Source organism: Lissotriton helveticus, chromosome 9 (genome assembly GCF_964261635.1).
Source record: "Lissotriton helveticus chromosome 9, aLisHel1.1, whole genome shotgun sequence".
In the NCBI taxonomy this organism is placed as follows: Eukaryota; Metazoa; Chordata; class Amphibia; order Caudata; family Salamandridae; genus Lissotriton; species Lissotriton helveticus.
Window position 1 is genome coordinate 1,081,252,050 of NC_136070.1, and position 12,651 is coordinate 1,081,264,700.

General features: G+C 42.2%; 1 protein-coding gene across 1 annotated transcript in view; it reads left to right on the plus strand.

Annotated features, from left to right (window-relative positions):
- Nucleotides 1–12,651, plus strand: part of LOC144782234 (TATA element modulatory factor-like) — a 316,861-nt gene that overhangs the window by 251,344 nt on the left and 52,866 nt on the right. Inside the window, exons 14-15 of the mRNA XM_078661477.1 lie at nt 9,444–9,563; nt 10,234–10,386. Of these exons, the coding sequence (XP_078517603.1) occupies nt 9,444–9,563; nt 10,234–10,386 (273 nt within the window). The remainder of the gene's footprint in view (nt 1–9,443; nt 9,564–10,233; nt 10,387–12,651) is intronic.

Below are 12,651 nucleotides of genomic sequence, written 5' to 3' on the forward strand. Positions count from 1 at the left end.
CGAAATTTATTTAATTTTGTTAGAGGGGTGGGCCAGGTTCCAGTCGTCTTTTAAGAAGCAATAATTGTTTCTTTTGTTAAAAAAGAGAAAAATCCGGAAGACTTGAATTCATATAGGCCCATTAGTCTTTTGAATTCTGATTATAAACTTCTGATGAAGGTATGGGCAGAACGTTTTCTACAGGCCGCTCAGGAAGTCATACATAGAGATCAATGGCTGCTAATACCCAGTTCTTAATACATGCCCTGGATTATATTAACAGAAATTGTATTCCCGCGAGCATTGTAATGGTCGATGCGGAAAAAGCTTTCGACCTAGTGAACTGGAGAAATTTGTTTGTTACCCTTGGCCGGTTTGGGTTTCCTGCACAAGTATTGGATATGTTGCGTAATAACTACCTGGGGCTACAGCAAAGATCATTATTAATGCAAACTGTGCAGGAAGCATCAAAATAAACCGTGGGACCAGACAGGGCTGCCCACTTTCGCCCTTAATTTTTACCTTTTTTATTGAACCTTTGGTTTTACAGATATGGAATAATGCGGCTATCCAATCCCCAATCCCTGATTTGTCCAAACTTAAATTATTTGCGGATGACATTATTTTGTACTTGACTCCTGATAGAGTAAATTTGGAAACAGTCCTGAGGGAGTTTTCGGAGTTTGAAAAAATAGGCGGTTACAAAATTAATGCAAATAAAACGGAGGTTCTTTCCCTTAATGCCAATCTGAACTCCTTTCCACCTTGTCTGAAACCTCAAGCGTCAAAAACTGTCCCTATAAGATATCTCGATATATATTTATCTACACAGTTTAATCAACTATTTGAATTACATTATTTGAGAATGAAGAGTAAGATTAAAAAGTTGTTGAAACAATGGACTGTTGTAAAAGAATCTAGGACCCTAGTGTAAAATTTCCCGATTCATGCCCTTATATAGGTATAGATTATCCTATCCTTATATAGGTATAGAAATCATTACCATATTTAGTCTAAGCCTCTGCAGCCCAAATACGGCATGGCTACTTCCACTAAGTTCCGAGAATCAACAACGATTTCTTAGAGAAACCCGCCTTCAGCAGCTAGGGACTTCCCCTTGCCTGAATACTAATTTATCTAGGAAATCATGGAGTTTTCGAAGAACTGAATCTTTGATGACGTTATTAAGTCCAATCACATGTCAAACTCGGCACCTTCAAAGTATAAATAGCCTAGATTTGCCAAGACAAACACACGGTGGTTTGGAGCAGATCGACTTACTACTTGCCCAACGCCCTGCAGCAGCAAGTGCCGAAGGTAGCCGACCCTCCAGCTGACGCACTGAGAGACGCTGTCTTTTCTTCTGCCAAGAAATCCAGCTCCAGTGTTTGCAGGCTACTCTTGCGGGTTACTGGGAAATAGAGTCCTGAGAGAGATACAAGACCTTCTTCATTCTAAACCAAGGTACAGAGCTGATTAGATCCTTAGAGAATTCTTGGACAGACTCTTGGCAGAGAAATACTAAACTTAAGCTACTCCTCACTTACTTCTTCCCTTGTACTAGACTTAGGTTAGGTACACCGGGGTAGGCGTATTTTAGAAGCACCAGTTGAGTACTTTTAGTCATTATTTTATCACTGTATGTATTTTATATGTTTTAGGCAACTTATGGCTTAAAAACCATATCATGCTTTTACAGTACTACTTCATAATACTTTTCGTATTATATGCCCTGTACTTTATAACCAGTATTACGATTGTAGCAGTACATTTCAAATGCTTGAGAAAGAAGACTGTTCAATGAATACTTTTATTGAAAACGCCTGTTTCTCTATTTTCTCAGCACCTCTGGTGAAACGAAGCAGGCACGATTGACAGAGTAAAATAACTATCTATTGTTTCTGCGACTCTAGAGATTGATTTCTTATTCTTGGGAAACAAAGTTGTCATGTTTATGCGGTTGTCAGAAACTAATCCCTTGTGAATTCGAGAAAGTTTCTAGTGACCTCTGAGCTAGCTGGCACTCACAATTAAGTCTAATAGATTCGGTAGAGACCTAGTCGACCTCAGTCCTACGTCTAATCTACAGGATTTGTTATTCCAATGCGCAGAGCCTATTGGGAATGTAGGAACTACATTACAGGACATTACTCCCCTTATCAATAGTGGGTCGAATATCACTAATTAAAATGTCCATACTGCCGCTGCTAGTTTTCTTATTCTCTAATGTCCCGATAAAAATAAACCAGTTATATTTTAGGGAAATAGATACCTTATTTAGGCAATTTATTTGGGGTAAGAAAGCTTCAAGGGTCAAATTAAATGTGTGACAATTACCAATAGAGCAAGGGGGTTTGGCGTTGCCGCATTGAAGAACATATTATGAGGCTGCCTTTTTAGATTTGGTGTCGCGCTTGATAGGACCAAATTTTGCTAGAGACAGCTTTTTTATAGATAAAATGACACATGAAATTGGAGCACTAATCCCAGTATTTTTAAAAAAACTTTAAAAAAAAAAGCGATATAAAACATTAAAAGACTATATTTTTAGACTTCAGTCCTTTTGTAAAAAGACGAGCTCGTCGGGTCTGCAGTACTTAAAAATTAGAGGATGTGCCAGTCTCGGTCTCCAGTTACAATTAAGACACATAAATATTTGGGAAGGTTGTGGACTGTCTGAGTTAAGGCATTTCCTAATACAAAACAGGCCGATCTCCTGGCAGGAGGTATTGGCAAAGGCAGAGAACCATCAGAAGCCGACCTTTCTTGAATATTTACGGATTGTTTCCTTGTTAAAAAATACTAGTGGTATGCTCAACTCCCCCAACCATTTGGTGGCTGCTCTTTATGTGGCTAAAATAAGAGGGGTAGGAAATTGGTACAGGTTGGTGCATAAATTAGGACAGGCTCCTGTGGTAAACAATCAACTGGAGAAAATAATTCGTGAAAACAGATGTAGACTGTCTGGGAAGGAGTGGGAGTCCGTCTGCCTCTTAGGAAGTAAATCATTATGTGCTGCGAATTACAAAAGGATGGCCTTTCTATCGCGATGGCTCTCCTATCTAACTCCGGCTACCCTAAGTGAAAGATTCCCGGGGGTTGAAAACAAATGTTTCCGATATCAAGTGGAGAGGGAAGGTGGGTGGCACCACACCTTTTTTACATGTCCAGGCTTAAAGATTTTCTGGTAGACAGTTTTTTTAGATATCGAGCAAGCAAACGGAAAGAGAATTCCGATCAAGGCTGAAACTGCCTTATTCGGAATTTGCAAAGAGGGAATAACACAATCTGATTCTGAAACAGCTTTTATATTTATTTCAAGCTCGGTAGCCCGTTCCCTAATTTTACAAAATTGGTGATCTAGGGATGCTCCATCCCATTTGAAATGGTTTAATAAAATGAAAAGGACTCGAAAATTTGAGGAAGCCTACGCCAGGAGGGTAGGAGCTACTAAAATATTTGAAAATAATTGGAAGTTTTTTAATGAGCTATGGAGATTAAAGAGAGATCATAATACTGGCAGCAGTAAACTAATGTAGCAGCTTTTTTATTAGGAGACATTTGCATCGTTATGTGATTGTATTTTAGGGGTATTAGCACTTTAGTTAGCTGAGATACATGGTTGAATTATCTATTGTATATGTACATGATGTGCTGTTATAGTCATATTTTCTGGCGTAAAAGTGGGTAGCTAAGTAGGAATTTACTGATAAGAGCGCACTAGCACTTTATTGATATTGCAGTTTAGGCCTAGTATGGCTTCTTGTTATTATTGTTATATAATTACGATAAATTGAATTTTGTACTTTGTTTTGTGAACAATCATGGGATTAGCTGCTTTAGCTTTTTATAAATTTGCTCTTTGCACTTTGTAGGGTGAATGATTGTAGGCTTGTTCCGTGAATGACTATAGGATTAGCTGCTATAGCTGTCTATAGATTTGCACTTTGCACTTTATAGGGTGAAAGATTGTAGGTTCAGTAGTTTGACCATTGTTTCTGTCTTTGCACTTCATGAGTATTTGTGAAATCTCTTTCTCGCACTGCTGCTATGTAAAAAGCATACATTTGCACTTTGCAGGTTGTCTTCTGAATAATTATAAGATTAGCTGTTTGTGTCAAAAGCCGTCTTATTGATTTTAAGTATATAATCTATCATTAACCGTATGCTCTGCTCAAATAAAAAAAGACATTTAAAAAACATATCCGTCTACTTTTAGGCTTGTATTACTTTGTTTTCCTATGCCTTTTATTTCTCTGTTGTCCCATTGTCTTCTATTCAAGAAGTAAATTTGTCCAAGGGTTCTAGTTCTATAGAAACCCCTTCCAATAATTATTGTGTTCGGGTATGTAGTTAATGGTATTTTTAAATCTTACACTGCTTGAGGGTCTTTCATGATGGGTCTGTAATAATAGACTGACGTACATGGACGGTTTTGCCTTTTGAAGAAGTGTGATCACCCATCTTCCTTTGATATTGTACTTGTTCTTAACTATCTAGCAAACTTGTAGCCATCAAATTACTATAGCCATACCTCTATGGGATGTAGTGGCACTTGCAAATATAATCTCCTGGATCCAACTGTATTTTAGTTTCCAATTTACTTCAGCTTTCTTTCCTGGATTAGATGCGTTTTTTGCATGATTACAATTTGTGTTTGAGTGTCCCTGAAATAAGAAAATGCTGAGCTTCTTTTTGAAGCATTTTGTAAGCCACCTACATTTAATGTCGCAAACTTAAGCGCTATTTATTGTCATCAAATTTTACTTAAGTTGCTCTCTCCTGGCATTTTTCTTCCTTTCCCCTATCCTTGTGCCTCCCTTTCCTGCACCCCATCTCTCCCTCTTGTCCTGATTATCGTGGGCAACGCGGAGACTGAACCAGTCCCAATACATACAATTTCCTTTGCAGTCATTGGTGAATACTGGTGAATCACATTCCAAGAAGTAGCATTGTTGGCCTGCATCCTGCGCCTCTTAAACTCTGAATATTACATGTTTATTTATTTCTGATGAAAACCACAGATTCCTCACTTCTTGAATTTCCCCAGGCTAGACCTGGAAACCTTAATAGCAATTCCCTGTGCATTAGCAGGTGGCGTATTTTGGCTCTGCATCCGGTCTGCCCTGCCCTGGATGTGATGTTGGGGACACTATATCTACACTTGAATCCAAACACAACTCTGAATCGTGTCAGTGCTACGGCAAGATGAACAAGATAGCCATCTGCGACTGGAAGGCTTAACTCACAGTTGCCTAATTCTGTAAGTCAAAGAAGCGGTCCCGGTCGAAGGCATGGGCACACTCCCGCTTTTGCTCCCAAACCTCATCCCTGGCTTCAGGTGGCTGGCTCCAGACCCCAGCGACATGCACAATCTCTCCGTCAGTGCCACACTCAACAACACCTCTTGCCCCACAAGCAAAGCCACCAGCTGGAGTGTCAACGTCAATACCTACGTCATCAGAGCCTAAAATTGGAGCCAATAGTTTTATCGGCCTAGTTTTATGCCCACTCATGCGCCACAAGTTATGATGCGGAGGACAATGACTTGGGCAATAATGATGACGACCATTAAACAACAGTAGTCTTTTCCATGACCTCCATGAGGCCTGGACACTGCCCCAGACATTGGACTCTCCACACCAAATCCAGCACTTGCTACTGAGTAGTTTGCCTCCTGTTTAACAATTATTTGGAGAGCAGTGACCTTACTTTACCCACTTAAGAAGTCAAGACTAGTGTACTTATGGAGGTCCTCAATCCCGCACAGTTGGCCAAGAACCTCTCCTGTTTAATGAGGCCCTGACAGATATGCTGGTAGGCACCAGGGCAAAACCAGGATCTTTCCCTCCAGTTAATCGTAAGGTGGCAAGATGGCACAGGCTTGCTCCTGGAGACCCAGACATCCTGCTGCAACATGACACTCTGGAGATCCTTGTTGTTGGAGGTTGGCTCTTTATATGATATAGCAAAATTAGATATATCGTGCAAAGAGTCCGGGGGTTCACTCATGAGTGCACAGGGGCACAACCCTGTAGAAGTTCACTTCTACAGGGTAGTGCGGCCAAGCAACCTTAGGCTTTTCAGAGCGGAGTGTGTGACATCTGTAAATACACACAATAGTCAATAAATGACACACACAACTCAAGATGGAGATCCACACCCATTTATAAAAAATAACACATATCTTTATATATATTCAGGCACCAGAACCAATTAGATCAGGTAAGTATGTTTTGCAAATGAAATTCTTTTGTATTTAAAAAAAGTCGACACTTAATGCAATGTTATCCTATGGTAGGAAGGACAATTACGGCATTCTGGTACAATAAACCGACTTATGGGACCAGTCTCCAGGAGTTGAGGTGAGTGGTGGGCAAGGTCCAAGGCTGCACCAGCAAAACACCACCAGTGGCACTAGGGCAGTCAGGTGCAGGGGTGCAAAACAGCAACTGGAGCCCAATGCAAGTCTATGAAGAATGGTCTTCACGTAAAGAGGCTTCAGGCTTTGATTGGGAGGGCCAGTTGGTCTTATCCAACAGGGGGGCTCAGGCCTCACGATGCTGAAGGACGTAGGGACACCTTTGGTCATCTACTCCCCACGGGCGATGGGTGCAGAGGTGTCTTTAGGCGTCGGGTTTTTCCTTACCGGGAGCAGTCGCTGTAGATGGGGCCTGCGTTTAGAGGCTGCAGGCAACCATTGGTCCCCTGCAACTCAAGCTTGGAGCAACGGGTGCAGTTATATATCCTTAGGCGCCATGTTTAGGTGGTTGTGAAGTCTTCTCGGATCTCTTCCCAGGAGATCTTGGTCCCTGGGTGAAACGCTGGCAGGTCTCCTGGTCTTTGGGGACTCCGCAGCTACAGGACAAGTTGTCTTTTGGCACAATTGTCGAAATCAGCAGGCAGGCTGGCAGGGGTGTTTCCGAGTCAGTTGCTGGGTCTTCAGTTCTTGCTCTTTGTAACTCTTCAGGTCCCTCTTCTTCTTTCAGGTCGGCAGGATCTGATTTTATGGTGCCATGGGCTCCCTAAATATTGAATTTGGGGGGCTGCAGGGTAGTACACAATGGGCTGCTGACCCTTGGGGTTACTGCCAGCTCAATATGACCACTTCCTGTGGGAAGTGGGCATAACCCTTATCCCAGAGTTCCTATATTTGCCAACACAAAGATCAATAACTCCATGTCCACCTCAGATTAGGCCACCTTGGGGTGGAAACGCCTACCTGACTAGCTAATTCTCCTTCCTGTCCAGGTGCCAAAGGACTCTGAACACACTGTGAGGAAAGCCAGTCTCTCATTTCAAAGGCGGTAGCTTCTTTGAAGCTCCCCTGCCTTGGAATGCTAATCAGCTGGCCATCCTGTGAGGGGGGTGTGAACATCCTCATCCAGAGCAGGCTATGTTTCGTACCTCCTGCGAGCAAAGTCTCTCACCCTTGGGGGGCTGAGACACTCGTCTCTGGTGGCAGGCTGGCAGAATCTAGTCAGCATACACAGCAGGGGCTGGTAGGTTTTCAGGGGGCACCTCTAAGGTCCCCTTTGGTTGCATGTATTTATAAATCCAACTCTGGAATGGCTGTGTGTTTATTAATAGAAGATGTATTATACCAAACATCCCTGTCTTCAGCGAAGCCATCATTTACCCAGGGAACTCGTTTTCACCAGTGTCCAGCACATGTTGTGAAATGGCTTCCCTGTTCACAGTAATGGAACTGACCAGCACAGGCGCATATCTTCTTATGCAGTGTATGCCCTAGCATGTAATATTAAGCACCCTGCCTTAGGGCTGTAAGGCCTGATGTGAGGTTGACTTACAAATATTACACGCTGTGTTAGGGGCCATGCCACACGTGGATGTGTGGCATGTTGTGTTCACTTTGGTCTGCTCCGAAACACGCGGCCTGCAATGGCAGTCGTGCATGTTTGGTGAGGGGCTTCTTAAGGTGACACAATTTGTGCTGCAGTCCTGAGAGACCCTTCTTTAGTGCCTCATGCCCTAGCCACAAGGGGTACGATTTGATCGGGAATTACAGAGAGTGCTAAAGGTATTGCCAATTGGAGGAAACAATTGTACAGTTTTGGGAAAGAGATCTGGTACTGGGGACCTGATTAGCCGGGACCCAGTGCACTTCCAGTCAAAATCACATCAAATACCAGGCAAAAGGTGGGGGTGACCATGTAAAAAAGAGGCACTTTTCTACACTAGTGGCCAAAGCATCCACTAGTCTCTTGAATCCTAATGTAACAGGATAGAGACTAGACATTCGCTAAACACATGTTCTTCTCTGCCAGTCTGGTCCTTAGGCCTGTAAGTACCACATGTTTCCTGGGCAGATATTCACATGCACTGTTGTACAAAGTTGTGGGCATCTTGCGGGCTGTCCGAGACGGCATCCATCCATCCATCCTTACAACAATTGATTTTAGACGGACTTGATGCAGCAAAATAGTCAATAAAGTATGGTTGATTGCGTTTTGATCTACTTACATAAAAGGATCATCATCAGGACTTGAATCAAAACCCACCCGAGCCAGTGAAGAGTACAATCCTATCGAAGTATATACAATATTATCAGTAACGGGAAGCAGGTGCATCAAGATGTGAGTGAAAGAAATCAGTCCTGTCAAATTGGAATGTAGAGTGCCACACTGGAATCTGCGAGACAATAGATGTGTGAATACTACTGTGGCCTGCCCAAAATAGCACAGCTGATGAGAGGCAGGCCCGAGATGCATGATCCCACATGGAGGACCGATCAATCATCAAGTCTGTGAGGTTGTGAAGTGCATGTAATCCGGCATTGAGGATCCAGTCTACGCTAAGCAAGTGTATCCACAACCTCGCATGCGAGGAACTGAAAATGCTACTTATCCTGCAAGCATCTGTTTGTAGTGTGTAGTGCTGTAGATGTACAGTTGCCCACCCTCCTCCCCAGAAGTCTCTCTTTTGCATATCAATTACTGTATTTTCACTGCACATTGCTCTTGATGCACTTTACCTACTCCATACATACTCTCATCCGCTATACTAAAACAATCTAACATGGAGTCCGTGCTCATGAGCAATGTACACCAAGGAGAGGAGTCGCACTACATCTCATGACTTGAGAGACCTCATAGAAGAAAAACGACTTGTAAACTTTCAAGCCCAGCACCAGATGGCAGAAGTATGCTAAGCATGTGAATTAACAGCACTACATTCTCCGAACAACTGGTTAAAGGGTAAATAGAGTTTTCCTTTTATTAAACTAATATGAGAAGAAATGTATTGTAAACAATATTTTGTAGACTGTCACTTATTAGCAGAACATATAGGTTATAGTTTTTAATCATGGCATAGATGATGTCTCGCAGATTTATAACCTGTTTCGAGAAGAAAGGTCTGGTAGAATCATGCTTACAAAAACAATGTGCTCTAATCTTTTGATACCCAGGTTTGCACAATCATCATCTTTGTTTATTTTTTAGGAGCGTAAAACATATACTTTTTCAAATGTCGAACCTTCTCCAAGTACTCCATCGTTGTCTCGTTCCAGTTCAGTGAGTGGAGTGGATATGGCAGGCCTTCAATCATCCTTTCTTTCTCAGGTACTTCCATTTAACTGTACATAAACACTGTTTAATCGTTTTTTGTCTACATGATAATTGTAAGTTGATCAGCTTCCATTTACATAACAATAACCAGAGCACTGATGATAGTTTCATCAATTATTCTTTACAGTAATCAATATTGTAGCTCTGAGAACCTAAGGTTCAGCAGCACTCAGAGCTGCCATATTACCTCTATGTATTATCCCAACTTACTTGGTCCCCACACCCTCAGGCAGAGCCAAGGACTCCCAAAGCACCCACAAATATGCTTCACCATCTATTTGACCCTTCCTCGCAAAATGTGTGTTGAGGTTTCAGTAATATTATCTATATTATGTAGCTGATCCAGTTAGTTTCCAGAAAAAAAATAACACATAGCTATGGGCTCTGGAAGGCTCCACACAGCTAAATTGGTGAGTTTAACGATAAAATCAATCTAGGAATGTATTGTGTGCTACATACCGTATGTGGTCTATTTGCAATCAAGATTAGTTTGACAGGATGAACCAATGGGCTCTTGATAGTTTACAAATTCTGAGGAGCTTTATGTTGAGAACAATGATCACGCTTTTTGTGATGACTAAAATCAGTGAATATCTGTATTGAAAACAGTCCTGATGTTCCTTTCCCGCAATCAATATTCTGTGTCTTCTAAAATGTATTTCAGGATGATCCTCATGAACATTCACTTGGCCCAATGACCATGTCTGCTAGTGGGAGCAATCTTTATGAAGCCGTAAGAATGGGGTCTGGCTCTAGCATTATTGAAAATCTACAGTCACAGTTAAAACTAAGGGAAGGCGAAATTGTTCAGCTGCAGGTAGGATAATCCACTTCATCATGCATAGATTTTATAAACCTTCTACCTCACTTTATTTTATTTTCTAATTACAAGAACAACCAGCAAATCCGTTTATTGTTTTATCCAATGCTTCTTTTTGATATTTTATGTTTTATATTTATTTATATTGAGTTATACATAATTCATTTCCAACAGATGGAAAGAAAAATGGCTGTCTCTTTGAAAAGAGATGCCTACCATGAAAATAAAAACTAGATGTGAGCCTGTTGCAGGTTTGTTCACCTGTTAGGTTCAGACTCAGGTGTCCTTCATTTTTCAAGGCTGAAAGTGAGGCAGTTAATTGACCCATCAGAGTTTTCTGGGTTAGGGTTTGTCTTGGACCTGCAGACCGTCAGTGAGTTAGACCTCTCTTTCCTAGTCTTCTTAAGCGTCCATTATTTAAAAAGTGGTGTACGTCTCAATATGTCCCCATCCCACAACATAGACTAAATCTACACAGCTTCATATTCCCACACAGGACTATAAGATTATGTTTTCCTTTCAGAGAAGCTTTGTTGAACATTTTATATGCTTCAAGGATATTCCTCTCCTGCAGTTGGTAGACATGTAGCCAGGAAGCTGAAACCAGTCCTTTCAGATCTCAATGTCATTTTTTACCTTTGTTTGCCAGAGAGCCTGGCTGTTCAGGCTTAGTCTGTGAAGCTGAACCCTGACACGCTAGCATCTCCACCAGATTGAGTCGAAGAAGCTTGGTGTGTTTTTCCCTGAGATGTCCCAAGGTGTAGCACTCAAAGCCTGTAACACATGTGTCTGTCTGTGTGTTGCTTTAAGGAAAATTACTCAAATAGCTACTCCATTGAGCAAATAAAATCAGGAGATAGACTACAGCAGCGCTTATTTGAAAAAGAACAGCGCTGGATTTATAGATTATCCATGCATAAGACTGGATTAAATGACAACATTCCGTGGAATTCTGTTCTTACAAACTAGAATGCTACTGTCCCTCTTCTGCCCTTGAATAAAAGAACTGATCTGAATCTGCCTTTGGTTTATGAAATGCATGCCATCAAGTGAATATCTGGCTTCTAGGAGGTTGCTTGTCTATTATGTGGCAACCACTTCTCTTTTCATACACCCTTTCCCTTTCTATTCTCCCCCCCCCCCCCTCTCCTTTTCCTGACTCCCGTGCCACCTACCTGCGAATCCGCTTCTTCTGTCTTATTGAGACTGCAGCTTAATTTGAATTTCGAGCTCCCCTTTGAATAATTATGGCCTTGGAGCTCACTGTATACGTATTTTTATTCTTTATTCATTATCACTTTACATGTCTTATATGCTCAACCAGGGCTTGGATTAATCCTACGCTGATTCCCCTTAGTTTTTTGCCCCTAACGCAGCGATGCTTTATTGACTATTCAGGGGATAACAAGAGTGCACAATTGCTTTAGCAACAGGGACGCTCTGCCCACCGCTCCCCGCCCATTCGGCACGTGGTGATGTCACTACGCGCGGCCACGCACCCAGCCACACCAGGAAATGCCGGCATCTTAAACACCGCTTTGGAGCCTCCGGTTGACACGGGGCGCTGAGGGGATTTGCAGGTTAGGCGAAATAGCCGTACAGGACTGCTCACAAGTAAGTTGCCCCGACCAGGATGGGCAGGCACTGGGCATTTTCTAGCAGCGGGTAGGCTCTGCTTTGATCACAACTATGGATCTAACCCCCTTTTCCTCCCCCCTTCCCCTCCCTCTGTCGCTCCCACTTTTTGTTTTCGATCTAGATCGTGGCAGGATCTGGTCTGTGCAAACCCGACGCCCATGAGGCATACTACTATAGCGCTTCAAGTAAGCGTTTTACTGCCCTCACTGAATGTATACGTGCGTTTGGCTTTCTGCCCGTGTGTTGGACTGTATGTCAGTATGATGTTTTGTGACTTTTTAATCACGCTCGATTTTGGGTGCATTGACACCCACGTTTAACAGAACTTACGGTGAATGTGTAAATGTAGTTTAGGGAGCGATCTTACTTCCCTGTAAACAGCACTCACTTTTACTCACGATTTACTAGTGAGTGGGTTATGAGTGCACAGACTCACCGCATCAAGTGGGTTGTAATATATATTCATGTGCTCTGTTCGAAGCCCAATGGTGCTCGTTGCACGCCAATGACACCAAGGCATGACCACCTATGAGCCATGCATTAACACCCATCATATCTCTTCATCACTTTGGGTGTCATAATTTGAGGAGCACTACGCACACGCCCTATGTCTAATGTACTGAA